The 16624-nt window shown below is 35.5% G+C and overlaps 1 protein-coding gene across 1 annotated transcript in view; it reads right to left on the bottom strand.

Annotated features, from left to right (window-relative positions):
* The window catches only part of LOC136977303 (ATP-binding cassette sub-family C member 4-like), a 158352-nt gene that overhangs the window by 36505 nt on the left and 105223 nt on the right, over positions 1–16624 (bottom strand). The window contains exons 12-14 of the mRNA XM_067272777.1: positions 1745–1839; positions 1521–1607; positions 1362–1458 (exon numbers count right to left, since the gene is read on the bottom strand). Of these exons, the coding sequence (XP_067128878.1) occupies positions 1362–1458; positions 1521–1607; positions 1745–1839 (279 nt within the window). The remainder of the gene's footprint in view (positions 1–1361; positions 1459–1520; positions 1608–1744; positions 1840–16624) is intronic.

Below are 16624 nucleotides of genomic sequence, written 5' to 3'. Positions count from 1 at the left end.
TCACAATCTAGATTGAAATGCTCGGTGCGAACGGGGTATTACCGTGAAGAATTTTCGACGATGAAAAGCTTATATATTACCATACATTCCAATATACTATAATTGTTTTCCAATTCTATTTATTCTGTATTAGGCGCCATCTCTTACTAAATGTAATAATTATAATTTTATTAAATAATTTATAAAGAACTGGAAGAAAAGAATCGGCCCGAAGCGAAACTCGAACCAGGAACTTCTACTCACCATGCAGATGCGTTGCCAATTACGCTACCCGGACCTCTAGTCCGATCGCCACTTCCAGTAAATATAAGTTTACGTTTTGACCATCGACTGCCATTACAATGCCCCCAGGGGGACACATCATGCGCCCACGTCCTCCCAGGACACTCAATCGGCCATCGAAAAACCCGGCAAGGCGTATATATAAACATAAACAATGGGCACTTGATGTGTCCCCAGCCGGCATTCTAATGGCCGTAGATGGTTGTAACGTAAGCTTATATTTACTGGAAGGGGAAATCGAACCGTAGGTCCGGGTAGCGTAATTGGCAACGCATCTGCACAGTGAGCAGAAGTTGTGGGTTCGAGTTTCGCTTCGGGCCGATTCTTTTCTTTCAGTTCGTTATAAATTATAATTAAGTTATAATTATTACATTTAGTAAGAGATGGCGCCTAATGCCTACCTCTAATACCAAATTATCTCATAATTTATTATTAATATAGTCGATTCCAGCCCGAAAATTCGGCTTTGGTTGGTTTATTGCTTTAAAGTATAATTATTTTATAAGATTTTAATATATAAATACATAAACATACGTGTAAAGGTATACAAATATATATATTTGGCTTCGAATAATTAATAAGTGCCTACGTATTTTAACTGATTTAACAGTAATACATAATAAATTACAGGTATATTGAGAGGTGCATTGGTTCGTGATGCAATCCAATTTCCTATTTACTGCCGTATACAACATAGAATGCCAACATAACTGATCTGAAACTCAACAGTGTGTGAAGAGATATAAATAACTGAACAATACTACTATTTTTTTTTCAACACACGGCTTGGAGGAATTTTGTATATTTTCCTCGTGTATTTGACTCTGAAGTAAAAAACTTTCTCCCAAATCCAGTCTTACCGAGAAGAATTTTCGACGATGAAAAGCTTATATATTGCCATACATTCCAATGTACTATATATGTTTTGTTACAGTTTATTTAAACAACACAATTAACTTCATAATTGTTTTCCAATTTTAAACTTTATACCGTTAAATTAATGTATTTTAAAATAGATGATGTCATATTTATTCAGAACGTAATTACAAGGAATATTATTGAACAAATAGTATCTTTACCTTATTTAACACTAAAATTTTACTTGCAGAGTTTAAAAATTGTACTTGATGTGTAACTAAAATGCAAATCTTCTCTTTCAAATATTCCATTATACATCTGAAATGAATAAAATGTGAAAATGTATTCAACTATACCATAGACAATACTTAAATGCTTACTTTTCGAAGATATGTTTTGCCACTGGTACATCAACAGCACTTAGTGGATCATCAAGGAGGAATATATCGGCATCCAGATATAATGCTCTAAAAAACATGAAAAATGACATCACGGTAAAATAAACTTACTACAAAAGACAGGAAATATACATATAGTTTTTTTACATTCACGTTGTATTATTATTATTGACCTAAGAGAAACAAACAAGTAAGAGTTAGTTTACCTTGCTAGATTAATTCTTGCTTTTTGCCCACCGCTCATTATCACTCCCCTTTCTCCCACAATAGTTAAATCTCCTTTAGGAAAGAAACTTATATCCTGAAATTGGTAAATATAAACTGCAAGGTAGTTTTGTTCAATAAAGTATGCGATAAGTAGTAGAATTTTTTTCCTACACTAAACATAACTTCAATAGATATACAAGTAAATTGTAGAAAATTTCAATTAATTATAAGTATCGTTAAATTAAGCATTTTATTTAAGGAAAACTCAAGATTGAATATGTACTCAGACTAGTAAACACGATAATACTTTTTCCGAGTGTCTACCGTAAAAACATATCAAGTAAATATTTGCATTTTGTTGTACAATACATGTTAAATTATTATATAATTGATATAAAATATATATTTTAATCACGTATAATAAGAATATAACTTGAAATTTATAAACTTACTGTGCGAAAATTATAGGTCTATTCATTATCATAATAAATAACCATTTTACTTTTGCTTTTGACAATTTCGTATCTGAGTGCCTGATTCAACTTTTTGATCAGATCCTGCATCATTCAGTCAGACTTACAAAAAGACAGGTGCACAGAAGTGATGCATAACACTCCAAAACAAGCCTTTTATTTGAAATTTCAAAATTTCAGGTCTGAACTCACATCAGCGTGAACGAGAGAATGAACTGAATCATTTATATTTTGAAATTGTAGTATGCACGATTTAAAAATAGAGTTAAGTGCGATTTTGTACTAATTTAGCAGTATCAAATCATTTACTATCCAACCATATATACATTTTAGAAATCACTGAAAATGGTGTCCAAAACTGATTAAATGTTGTTTATTATTTAAATGTATTCTTTTATTATCTTTAAATTCGAGTATAGTATGAAAGCGTTAATAAAATTACTTATTTTTAAAGATCGATTCTGCAATCAAATAATAAAAACAAGCATAACTGAGATCAGTCGCCAGAAATACAGGACATCTGGTCACCCAAACAAAATTTATTAATTTTCTTTAGAAGTGTTGAACACGAGATCGTGTTATTAACCAATCACATGGCTTCTTTTCCACTTTTATTTAGTTGATACAGTATTTTTTACACGTTTCGGGCTTTTTTGCCCCTCATCAGTCAACTAAAATAAGAAAAGGGTGTACTATAGATTACTACCTATGGAATTTGGGACTTTGAGTATATACTTGAACTCAGAGGACCGAGACGAATTCACGATACCCTACTTTTGGGCCGGAGGCAAAAAATAAGAAAGTTATCATACTTTTTTCGGCGATCGCGCGATGATCGGGAGTCGCGTCGCTCTCTCTCCTAAGCCTATCGCTTGTTTAACAGGCAGTCCGGCAAGTCGGTCATATAGCTTCAACAGAGGCAGATGTTGATCCACGAGGACACTGATCGTCTACAGTTCGATCAGTCCTTTTTGCACACCCTCGCGCTCGTTGACCTCGGGGGCTACGGTTCCTTAGTCTCGCTATCGCTCGCGGTCGGCTAATACTACGACCTGACGCGCTATCGCAATCGGGAGTCGCGATGCTTAATCAAAAAGAAAAAGAGGAACTGGCGTTCGACTGTTCGTGCTCCCTACGGACTCCCCCCCGGGAGGGGAGCAGCCGGTAGGCTGCCGATTGTTTAACGTCACTAGTTATTCATTCACAGTAGTTCTTGAACAAAAGAAAAAAAAGAAATGGCATTCGATCCTTCGTGCAATTTCTTGCCTTTCAGAGTGCTTTTTTGTTTGCAAACTTTACAGCGAGATGGCAGCACTAGCAACTACGGTGCCGTCTGTATGAAAGCATTGAAAAAGTATAACTTAAAAACTATAACTTTCTTATTTTTCGTCTCCGGTCCAAAAGTAGGGTATCGTTAAACTCGTCTCGGTCCCCTCAGTTCGAATATATACTCAAAGTCCCGAAATTCCATAGGTGGTAATCTATAGTATCCCCTAAGAAAATAGTGTACACAGCATTTATATATTTTTTACAAATTGTACAAACATTTTAAAATACATGCATACCAGTTTCCCCCGATACCAGTTTCCAGTACCAGTTGTACCAGTTTCCCCGATATAGCACTTGTACACTGTAAGTTTGTATATCACAAACTCGAAGAATGAGGTTGTTATAAAGACTCAGTAAAATTCTTGTACATCTATTTAAAATGATAAAACGATATTAAAAATACATGAACCATTGCGTATTAGCAGAATAAATTCGTACTATTAATTATCTTCTTTCTCTTATCAGATGAATGTATGTTTTCCATGTTCATTAAAGTACTTTTTTCGTTGGTACATTTATGTGGCACAAATTTTATAAAATTCTTATTTCAGTCAAATTTCTAGACAAATTTCTCAAGTATAATCCTTTCTACTTTATGGCTTAGTTTGGACTTTCCACTTTCAAGCGGTATTTTGGATTGTTCGCAATGGTCAAAATTTACATAATTACGTAGAGCAGTTACAAAGGTTGAAACGAATTTAAGCCCTCTGGTAGTATTTTAGATAAAATATTTTTAAAAGTATTAATCTATGATATATTTAACCACTTTTTATTTATGTTTATGCTTACATTTTTATTTATGCAATTTTTTGAGTTGAGTATGGCTAGACTTTCTTTGAATTTTCTATTTCATGTGTTCCTTTCTTTGTATAGGATTTTGATGTTGTCTTTATCAATATTACAATTATTTATGAGGCAATGATCATGGAAGACAGATTGCATTTGGTGATATTTCATATCTGCTATATGTTCTTTTACTCTTATTTTCAATTTTCGTTTTGTTTCTCCGATATAGGAATTTGGATTTTTGCAAGTTAATGGGATTTCATAGACTACGTTTTTGGTTTCTTCTATATTTTCATTAGGTTTTCTCTTGTTTCTTTTACTTGTTATTCGAGATTGTATTCGAGACTACATCAATTGGCAAAGCCTATAGCTTGGATATAACAAACCTCTTCGAGATTTGATGAATGTAAATTTCTTCTCTGGTGCAGCATCTTCAGGTTTTGCTGTTAAAATATTTTTGCATTCATCACAACCAAGTGATGGCAGTAGATGATGAACAATCTAACCTCCTAAATAATGTAGAATAAACTTAAATGTTTCTGGTGCACAATAATCATGATCTAATAATTCATTATCACTAGGATCTCCATAGGATAGGCTTGAATTACAAAAAGATCTTCATGAAATTTAAATTTGGCATTAATGCCACTGATACATTGATGCAGAGTAGACTGACAAGGTAAAGGCAAGTAATCATTGTATCTCAAAAATTCACAGACAGATGGTGACCTAATTTTTAAAAGCAAACAGTCAAGTAACCAATTAATGTCATATCTCATATCATTTTTGCTTTTTATATGACATGCTTTCAGCGTGTGCTCTATTACAAGTTTCTGTCTCGGTGGTAAGGAACAAGTTTATCAGCTGACAACTGTTTTATTTTAAGTTCAACATTTTCTTGATGAACCTTGAGTTTTTTTTTTTTTTTTTTTGAAAAGTTTTCAGTTTCTTCCTATAAATCATCTTTTGCTTTCTGCACTGATACAAATCCTCTTTGACTTTTAACAATTCAGACTCCAAAGCAGAGATTTTATTGACATATAACAGCTCAAGATGCAGTGTAGTTGCTGCTTCAGATGTGGAGGGTTCTTCTATTTCCTTTTCTACAGTTGTTACTTGGGAGTGTGTATGATGCAAATCTAATAATTGATTTTTAAAAATATCAGACAATTAATCTTAAAGTATTTATAAGGAAAGTTGGGCCACAGAGAGATAGCCCTCAGTGAATCACAGTGGGTCTCACAAACCCAGCTCAATCTTTAGTTAATATTTTTTAAATTCAAAATGTTTTTCAAAAATACTGAAAAAATTTATATTCTTCCAACTTTTCAGCCAGATCAACATGCGGTTAGACGTTTTTTTATTTGATTTTACTTAGACTAGATGTCTTATCAAAAGCTTCCAATCGAAAAATTTACCGGGAAACTCATTACTTCTAGATATTGCGTAATCGCGGTCAAAAATTAAACCAAAAGTATTTTAGTTTTGCGGGCAATTTTGCCATGAAATGTTTCGATCAAAACACTTATTCGTTTAAATAACGTTAATAAATATGTAAATTAGAGCTAAATTGGAGCTGAAAAACGACGAAAATAGCGATTATCTAAGATTTGTTTACATTTTTACCTTGATTTACGCAGAGAGAGAGATTTTCTTAATGTAGTCAATTTTCCACCAGACAATTCTGAGATGCTTACTCGTTCAAACAAAATCAAACAATTAGAAGTTAGCTAATTAGACCCTAAACTTTATGAAATAATATAAATAAAAGAATGATAGCTAAGGACACGATTGTCGCGTAGCTATCAAATTACATAAAAATAAACAATAAAAACGCTATTTTGTCATCAATACATTAAGAAAAAAAGAAAGAAAACAAAGAACAGAATTTAACGGTAAAATTGTAGTTTTTTACGCGATAGATAAAATTTAATAATTTTGTATTAAAACACAGGGTTCGAGAGAGCCACTGCAACTCAGTCAAGCACAAAAAGTTACATGACTCACATGTGGATTAAGATTACATAAAAAATATATAAATATTTACTTTTGGTATTGTCTTTTCGGGATCTCTTCCTAGATTTCTTTATTTTATGTGAGACATCGCGTTCACCTTTTTTGAGGTACAGACTTAGTAATGTACTTAGGACAATTAGGGAAGTTTGATGGATATGCATCTGATGTTAATGCCCAGCGATCTAGTGGAATTTCTACTTTCTCTCCATTTATAACATTGCAGTAGGTTTTTAAAATAAATCTACTCGCAAAATGTAAGTCACAAACATAACATTTACTTGTTAGTATCTTGTCGTCTCGTGGAATGCCTCGTATCTACTCCTCAATTTTATCGTTAGGAACACGGAAGAAATGTCTTTTCTCGTTCGATCACTTATATCCTGCCTTGCATCCTCGCACAAAGCACGTTGGAATTTTATGTAGCTAAAAACAATTATTATAGGTTGAAATCACTGACTTCAGTATATACATAGCAAGAACAACGCTCTTCTGCCAACAGAGGCGCCAACTAGCGGCAAATATTGGCTCTAGCTATGTTTGAACTATCAGTCAAAGACCAGTTAATCTACCAACTCTGCTTAAGATCATTAATATTTTCTATATCGTTTCCAGAAAATGTTTTCATTCAAAGAATAAAATAGCAATTAAAGAAAAAAATCTGAATAATTCCTTTTACCTCAGATTATAATTTTGGGTTAATGTTACCTCAGGTGCCAAGATGGCGGCGCTTCCGGTAATCTCGAAACAGAGTCACGTGAGGTACTGATGATAGAGGGAGCTATCTGTTAATAGTGTGTCAAAAAATTTGAAAATACTTGTACGTGACATAAAATGTGATTGTGAACGAATATGCAAATTTGTTAGGTTTGGCATTGTAGATGGTAGTTTATCGTGGAAATATGCAAATTAACATGTAGGTAGACGGTACTGACATTGTTACACTGTATGTGTAGTGAAATATTTAATTTTTTTTACAATATTTTTTTCCAAAAAAGTTAAATAGGTAAATGTATTTTTCTAAAACGATATTTTTTTGAGAATTTAATTTAAATATCATCATAATTTGTTGTTAAATTTTAACTTTGTTTTTAGTTTTTTGCTATTACAGTAACAATGTGTTTTGTAGAATTATGTTCTGATGGAATTTAAGTTAGGTTGTACCAACACGTAAATTCTATCAGCTAATGGAAAATGAATATTTGAAATTAAGTTAGAAACATGTTCCCCCCGATGTGGGTTCCTGTCCGTGGTGAGCGGACTTCCCAGAGATGGTTTAGAAACTCCTCTTTACCATCCCTGGGATCTGAACGACCACCCACGTGTTTGCCGTGCGTGGTGACCCGTATGCCAGAAAGGGGGATCCTGGTAGTTGAGGGGCAACATAACGTCTCCAACACACTGCTTTGGCCCCTGCTTTGGATAAACAGGAGGCTAAAATCAGGCTCTGTTTGAGTCAATCGGCTTGTCATTGAGTCATTCTTGACCTCGGCCTGGAGTCAACTGATCGATGCAAACCGGGCAGACACATCAGACAAGATGTGCTCTTCTTGACTGCATTGTGAGGGTATAGCTCCTGGGAAACCCTGGTGTGACGGTCTATTGAAGTACTCCATGTGACGGCATCCTCTTGTTGGGCCCCATGGTGGGTGGGTCACTAGAAGCTGAATCATTAATTTTTAATCATGGATTCCTCAAAAATAAAAAATTCAAACAAGCCAAAAAATGTAAAAATTTCCAGTATGCCAGTGTACTTAACAGTTCACACAACTGGTGACAAACCCCTGTCTAAAGCTTCTCCTTTCCTTATTGAAAAATTGTTCCAATCGACTATTGGAGATTTGAAAAAAATTCAGAAATTAAGATCAAGTGATTTACTGGTGGAAACATCCTCCCCACAACAATCAGCAAAACTTGAGAAACAAAGACCCTGGTGGAAATGAAAGTCACTGTCACCCCTCACGGAAGTCTAAACACATCACGTGGGGTGGTATCTGAGATTGATCTGGTGTCTGAAGACGAATCAGATATTCAGATCAGTCTTTCAGATCAAGGTGTCGCTGCTGTTTGGTGCATTTCCATTCGTCAAGATGGCAAGTTGATACCAACCAAACACCCGATTCTTACTTTCAAAAAGCCAACATTGCCATCCTTTATTACAGCAGGATACCTACGTTGCTCAGTTCGTACATATATCCCAAACCCGCTGCGTTGTTTCAAATGCAAGCGGTTTGGACACTCACAAACATGCTGCCGAGGAAAAAGCACATGTGCACAGTGTGGGACTGAAGGTCACGACAGTGCGGAATGTAAAAGTACCCCGTGCTGTGTGAACTGCAAAGATGCCCATTCTGCTTACTCCCGGAAATGCCGTGCATGGCAGAGAGAAAAAGAAATCCAGCGTGTAAAAACAGTCAACAACTTACCCTATGCAGAGGCACGTCACATGGTCACTTCAAGTGCACCACTGAAACAAAAAACATTTGCTGCTGCTCTGAAATCCACAAAGACATGTGGAGTTCAGACAGACATTTCTGTTTCCCCAAAGGAATCCCTCACTCGCCATGCAAAATGTTTACTGATCCCATCAAAAAAACACCAGAAAAGGAGAATACAAAACCAAAAACACCCCTACCTGAAGCAGGGGTAAAAACAAAAAACCTGGGTTCTAAAAAGGCTAGTAAGAACCCATTAAACAAACAGAGAGTGAAAGCAGCTCTCTCTAAATCTAAAAAATCAGAGGCTCGGTCTGTGAGCAAGTTCTCTGATATCTCTAATGAAGAGAATAATATGGAGGTTACAAAACCAATGTCACCTGCAAAAGAGAGACCCCCTGTTAAATTAAAGAAGGATATCCTCGCAAAGAATGCTGCCTCAAACACATAATGAATTATAAAATAATCCAATGGAACTGTAGTGGTTTCCGCAACAACTTTTCTGACCTTAAACACTTGACATCATCTATACCTCATCTCTCTGCGTGGCACTCCAGGAAACACATCTAAAACCTGGAAAAAGAATTTCTTTAACCCTTCGTCACGTGCGCGCTCAGTGAAATCGAAATTACGCGCGCTCGGTCAATTCGGCACCAATTTAAAAAATTAATTAATAAAAATTTAACATCGAAAAACGGGTGTTTTTACTTTAATCCAGTTTATTAATATGTTTCTAATCGAATTCAGTCAAAAAAGTTTTAATTTCATCATAATTTATTGATGATTTTAATTTTTTAATATTAGAAGGTAATTAGCATAAATTACAAAGTGTCGTGTTTCATCTTCGCTCCCGTTCAAGTTTATTGCTCTAGGCACGCGCCGATGTATGTTTTTAGTTCTACTGGTGATTAGGCTTTTATTTCAACCTCGTCCGTTTTGGTTACTGAAGATGGGGAGACGGGCGTCACGTGATCGCTTACCTCACATTTTACCACAGAAATTACCTTACCTTGAAAGTTTTATTTTTTTTTTCGATTTTAATTATTATTAACTATCTTTTTTTGATGGATTCTCATACTTATATGTGTTATGAAGTTGCAGATATTTTTTTTATTAAGTTTTACAAATTTATGTTTTTTTCTTCGATTTTTATATATAAAATATACGAAAATTCAAATATTTATTAAAATTTATCAGAAATGCTGAACTATAAGTACAGTGTGTTTTACAATACTATTGCGAACAGATATCGTCAATTATTTTATAAACATATTTATAATTTTAATTTTTATAAATTATTTAAATTGATGCAACGCGACGCGCTCAGAATCAATTAATTACTGTCGCGCGTTACTAAAGATGGCGATGGGACTCGATTCAATTACTTCTTCATTTCAGATGTTAATTAAAGAGTGTTATTTTAATATAATATTAAATAGTGTATGTTTATTATAATTAATAAATCTATATAGGAATAATATATATTAATTACTGACTGTATTTAAAAAATAAAAAAACGGATCAAAAATATAATAGAAAAAAAAAATGTTTATACTACACAAAAATGTTTTTTACATCTATTCTATTAGATCTATAATAATCCTAACGATGGTGGACTTCACGCCGATCTCTGAATAAGCAAGAGACCAGATAATTGACATCCAGGCGTTAAGTGTCGCCTGGATGTCAATTATCTCGTCTCTTGCTTACATCTATTCTACTTTCAATACAAGAGTTATATAAATAATAATTAAGATAAACAGTATAAATTGATAATACAAATAAAATTATATTATATATTATTTATTTATACATTTAAATATTCATTTGTATTATTCGTTTATACATTTTACATTATACAATGCTAAAACTTTATGTACATCTTGTATTGCAAGAATTATAATTAGCGTGTGCAAAAACGTTAATTTTTTTATTTTCTAGGTTAGGCTTACGGGGTTTCTTTCACTGATTTAGCAGACAGGCCCTTTTGGATGCAGAATCCAACAAATGAACAACTTTTATTGATATATATATCAATAAATGTCGTTTATTTGTTGGATACTTTATCCAAAAGGTCCTGTTTGCAAATCCGTGAAAGCAAGCCCTTATGCCTAACCCAGAAAATAAAAAAATACAGAAAAATAGGTAATATAAAAAATGAATACGTTCATATAGTGTTAACTTTCTAATTGTGTTCTTCCACTCAGGGAAATGTTGTGATGGTGTCATAAAACTTTATAAAATAATTAAAAAATACCATTGTAAGAAATTAAATTATTTTCGGTCAAATTTCAGTTTATTAGAAGTAATTCACTTTAAAATAACGCGATTATAAACAAAGAAGCGCGCGCGCCACCGCTGCGGCTATTTTTAGTAACAACGACTGGTAGGAAATTTGAAAATTGGAATACGAGATAACGCGCGCCATAGTGCCGATTCGACACCAATAATTAATTAAAAATAACGGAACGCTTTAAGCAAAAAGTGAATAGCGCATCATAAAATTGAAGAAAAATTAGACAGATAATAATTTTTTCAGATTTTTCGGACAATTAGAACTTTTACACGAACTAATTAAAAATCGATTAGTGGCGAATCGGCACTTGGCGCGTGACGAAGGGTTAAAAGGATTCGATCTTTACCGTAAAGATGATGACAGCCACACCTGCGCAGTGGAGGTGTGGTTGTACTGGTTTCAAACCGCATCCCGTCCTTACCAGTACAAATAACAACAGAGCTGAAATCTGTGGCAATCAGAATTTCAAATAGTGTAACTGTCACAGTTTGTTCCATATACTTGCCACCAGATGTCAGAGTCAATGAGGACGAATTGGATGACTTGGTTGAACAACTGCCAACTCCATTCCTTTTACTGGGTGATTTCAATGGCCACAATCCCATGTGGGGCAGTCACGATATCAACCGTCGAGGCAGAGCAATTGAAAGATTCATAGGTAATCATCAACTATATTTATTTAATACTGGAGAAGTGACATACTTTCATGCCCCAACAAAAACATTCACTGCCATTGATTTAACATTAGCAACCCCGAACCTGTTTTAATCATTTACATGGGAGGTAGGATCCAATCTACTCTCTAGTGACCACTTTCTAATATTTGTTAAATATCGAGGGAGAGAAAGCTGTGAAACAGCCTGTCCACCACGCTGGAAACTTGAAATGGCAGATTGGCCTGAATTCTCCTCTTTGGCTAATATCACTAAGGAAATGGTCAATACTGCTGATATCAATGATGCAGTTGAAGTTGTCACTTCCAGTATTATTCAGGCAGCCAATAAAACAATGGGGAAAACCAGAAAAAACCAAACACCTTAAGTTGCTGAGAAAAAATTTAATAAATAACGTAACAAACGTTTTCAGCCAAACCTGTTGGCCATCATCAGGCTAAACATATTCGAATGCAAACAAAATGGAACAAAAATTTATATACAAATAAAATAACGAATGAAATATACATATAATAACGTAAAAAAATAACAAATAACAAAGAAATATGTATTAGTTCAAATATTAAAATACAAATATTAAAAATATGTATAGGTTAAATAAATATTAAGCCATTACATAATAATAAATTACATGAAATTCTAATAAATGCAACATATGCATTTATTAATAAATTATATGAAATTTTAATATATGCAAGATATGCAATGATAACAAAATCAAGGCATTAAATTAAGAGCTCTCAAATCTTTTAACAGGTTTGGCTGAAAACGTTTGTTACGTTATTTATTAAATTTTTTCTCAGCAACTTAAGGTGTTTGGTTTTTTCTTATTTACATATTGCTAAGTGAGTTCACTTCAATATCAATGGGGAAAACATCAACCAGATATCCAAAGCATCCGAAACCATAGTGGGATCAGAATTGTGAGGCAGCATTTACAAAACAAAAGAAAGCATGGGGGATTTTCAGAAGATACCCCACTGCTAGCAATTTGATTGCTTTTAAAAAAGCAAAAGCAAATGCCAGGAAAATAAGGAGGCAAAGCCAAAGGGATTGTTGGAGGAAGTAGGTTTCTAGCATAACATCTTCCACTAGCTGAAAAGCAGTCTGGGATAAAATCCATAAAATTAATGGAAAATATGCTTCCCACACTCTGTCCATGCTGGAAAATAATGGCATAATAATCAGCAATATACAGGGTATTGCTGATTTGATGGGTGAAACGTTTTCTTCGTCATCCAGCAATACAATGTACACAAGGAATTTTCAAGCTTATAAAGCTCAAAGAGAAAAACAAAATTTAAATTTCCATTCCTCATCTAACGAAGAATATAATGTGCCATTCACCAGATTTGAATTACATACAGCGATCTCTTGCTCGGGGAGTACTGCTGTAGGCCCGGATAAAATCCACTACAGTATGATTAAAAATCTGTCAGACAAATCCCTTGGAAATCTTTTGAATCTGTTTAACAGAATATGGACAGAACATACTTTCCCTGACTCTTGGAGGCTATCAATTATTATACCCATTTCCAAACCAGGCAAAGACTGCAAGAATCCCTATAATTACAGACCAATCTCTCTTAAGAGTTGCTTCTGTAAACTCTTCGAGAGAATGGTAAACAGACGTCTGATGTTTCTCTTAGAGAAAAAGGATTATTTTTCACCACATCAGAGCGGGTTTTGTAGAAACAGAAGTACCACAGACAATTTAGTAAGCCTTGAAACATCTATATGCGAAGCGTTCGTTAGACGGCAGCACTTAGTGTCTGTTTTTTTCGATATAGAGAAGGCCTATGATCGCTGCTGGCAATATGGGATACTCTGTGATCTATATGAATTCGGATTGCGGGGTAATTTGCCAATGTTTATAAAAACACTTCTTGCAGAATCGAAGATTCCAAGTCAGGATGGCACTTTATCTAGGCTTTACTCACAATAAGAAGGTGTTCCTCAAGGTTCTATTTTGAGTGTGACTCTGTTCCTCATTAAAATTAACAGCATAGCTAACTGTTTTCCGCACAGTGTGAAACACACTCTGTATGTGAATGACTTTCAGATCTCCTGCCAGTCTAGTAACACGAGTTTCATTGAGAGACAACTGCAGACCTCTTTAAATCACATAGAAAACTAGTCAAAGGTGAATGGATTTAGTTTCAACTTACAGTTGAGAAGACCTCGTGCACCCACTTTTGCCATAGGCGTGATTTCCACCTGGATCCCGAAATTTATCTAAATGAGGTGAAAATTCCAATGGTCAAGGAGGCGAAAGTTTTTGGGTGTTATATTTGATGGAAAACTGACGTTCTTGCCACACTTGCACAATTTGAAGTGTAGATGTTTAAAATCTTTGAACCTTTTAAAGGTATTATGCTGCTTGTCCTGGGGAGCAGACAAATGTTCTATGCTCAGGATTTATAGGGCCCTTGTCCACTCTAAGCTGGACTATGGATGTGTTGTGTATGGCTCTGCGTGAGAATCTACTCTTTGGATGCTGGATCCAATCCACCACCAAGCATTGCGTTTGTGCACTGGTGCTTTTCGAACTTCTCTTGTTCAAAGTTTGTACGTAGATGCTTATGAACCTCCACTATCTCTTAGGAGAGAACAGTTGTCTCTTTTTTACTACATTAAACAGAAATCTCAGAATAAACTGTTAGCTGATTGTTCAGATACTCAGCTGAAAAGATTATTTGCAACTCACCCAAGTTGTGTCCCTACATTCGACATAAGAATGGAGAATGTAAGCAGCACGATTGACCTGGACACAAGCAACATTTCACAGGCTGAGGTCGATAATATATTACCTTGGTCAATTCCTGTGATAAATGTTGACAACTGTAGTGCCTTTGACCTGTGTGCTTCTCTCTTTCTCTATAAATCGCAAACGTTTTCGAACCTCGTTGGGTTCTTCCTCAGGCGTAACGAAATTCTGTTCTACAAAGTTTAAATATCTCGTCGAAGTTGACTGTTGATTTAGAAAAAATTGCATTTTGGAACGCTGTTGCGTGCAGCCGATGTCGTCATATTAGACTTGTGCGATGTGAGTATAGCGCTACTTCAGGGATCTGTTGAGAAAGGCTTCCCAAGCCGATAAGTTGACCTCCTTTTTAAAATTGATGCAATGTGTGTTAGTGCGGGTGTTGAGTAAGATGTATATAGCTTCAAGCCATTTCAAGTGATCTTGTCGGGAACGTAGAGTAAATGATTGCGGCACAGGTGAAAAAAGGCTCTATTTCTGGGTCGGATGAATAGACTGCTAGGTCGGTGTTTTGTCTATGGTGTAATATGTCCACTTTGTGCTCATTAATCCTCGTTTGTACGTTGCGTTTGGTGGATCCGATGTAGATGGCTTCGCTGTTATCTCTGTGGTCGGCGATGGGTATAGAGTATATTCCCGGAAGTCTGTTTTTATCTGGAGCGTCTTTTCCGTTCCTAAGCCTCTCGAAAATCGTTGGGCATCTCCTGAAAGCTAAGCGGATATCCTTTTTCTTGGCTATTTGGTAGTATATAGCCTTCAGTGCCAGATTATAGGTGATCAGTATATATTTAGGTGAGGAACCATTGGAAGGAGGGGTGTGGGTGGGAAGAAGCCGTAGGGCCTCAAAGTTGTTTTTGCGTGCAATGTTGTGATATCCGTGTTGTTTAGCTATATTCTTGATGTGCTGCATTTCGGAGTTGAAGGCAGCTTGTGAGGAGGAATGGGTGAGTGCCCTTTTGAGTAATGCCTTAAAGGCTGCCATCTTGTACTGTGGAGGATCACAGGAGAATGCGGGTATATATAGAAGTTCGGTAGATGGTTTGTGATAGACTTGCGTATTGATGGAAGATCCTTCTATGGTGATGTAAATGTCCAAGAAGTGTGCTTGGGTATGGTGGGCTTGGTCCAGTTTTATTGTTAATCCATATGGGTTGTCGTTGAAGGTGTCAATTAAGGCTCGGATATTTGGGATGTCATTCCATAATATAAGGATATCATCAATATACCTTTGGTAAAGGAGGATCTGTTAGCGTTGAGAAGAAATGACTTCTGATTCCAGTTTTCTGACTACAAGCTCGCAGAGGTCCCCTGCGACTGGGCTTCCCATAGGTACACCCCGTTGTTGTTGGTACGTAATGCCGTTGAATTTGAAGAACGAGTTAAAGCAGATCAGGTGTGCCATTTCTAGGATGTTAGGTTGTAACGTGCTGTCTTGAGTGATGCTCATGAGTGTATCCCTTATTGCGCAAAATACCGGTGGGAGTTTGATAGAAGGATATAAAGATTTAAAGTCTAGTACGGTTATAAATTTCGGAGGTGTTAGTAACCGTTTGAATATATTGACAAGATCTGCTGGGTTGGTAATGGTGTGCATTACCCTTGAAGGTGAGGAATAAGTAACTTGTGAGTGGCTTTTTCTAATAGGAACGTGGGTGCTCTGGCCTTGTCCACCACCAGTCTGAGTTCTTTTTAGGGTTTATGAGTTTTCGCGAAGGCAAACATTCTTCAGCTTGGGAAGCCTTTCTCAACAGATCCCTGAAGTAGCGCTATACTCGCATCGAGCAAGTCTAATATGACGACATCGGCTGCACGCAACAGCGTTCCAGAATACAATTTTTTCTAAATCAACGGTCAACTTCGACGGAATATTTAAACTTTGTAGAACAGAATTCTGTTACGCCTGAGGAAGAACCCAACGAGGTTCGAAAACGTTTGCGATTTATAGAGAAAGAGAGAAGAAGCACATCGGTCAAAGGCACTACAGTTCTTGATTCTAATTTATTTTTACTCAGGTGTTGTTCCTTTATATAAATGTTGACATTAGCTTAAAGCAGTTTCCTACGGAATCCACCCCGGACTACATCTATAGACAGCACTTTGCAGAAATTG

This window comes from Centruroides vittatus, unplaced genomic scaffold (genome assembly GCF_030686945.1).
Source record: "Centruroides vittatus isolate TY-2023 unplaced genomic scaffold, ASM3068694v2 contig_453, whole genome shotgun sequence".
In the NCBI taxonomy this organism is placed as follows: Eukaryota; Metazoa; Arthropoda; class Arachnida; order Scorpiones; family Buthidae; genus Centruroides; species Centruroides vittatus.
This window is presented reverse-complemented; position numbering and strand designations above follow the sequence as displayed.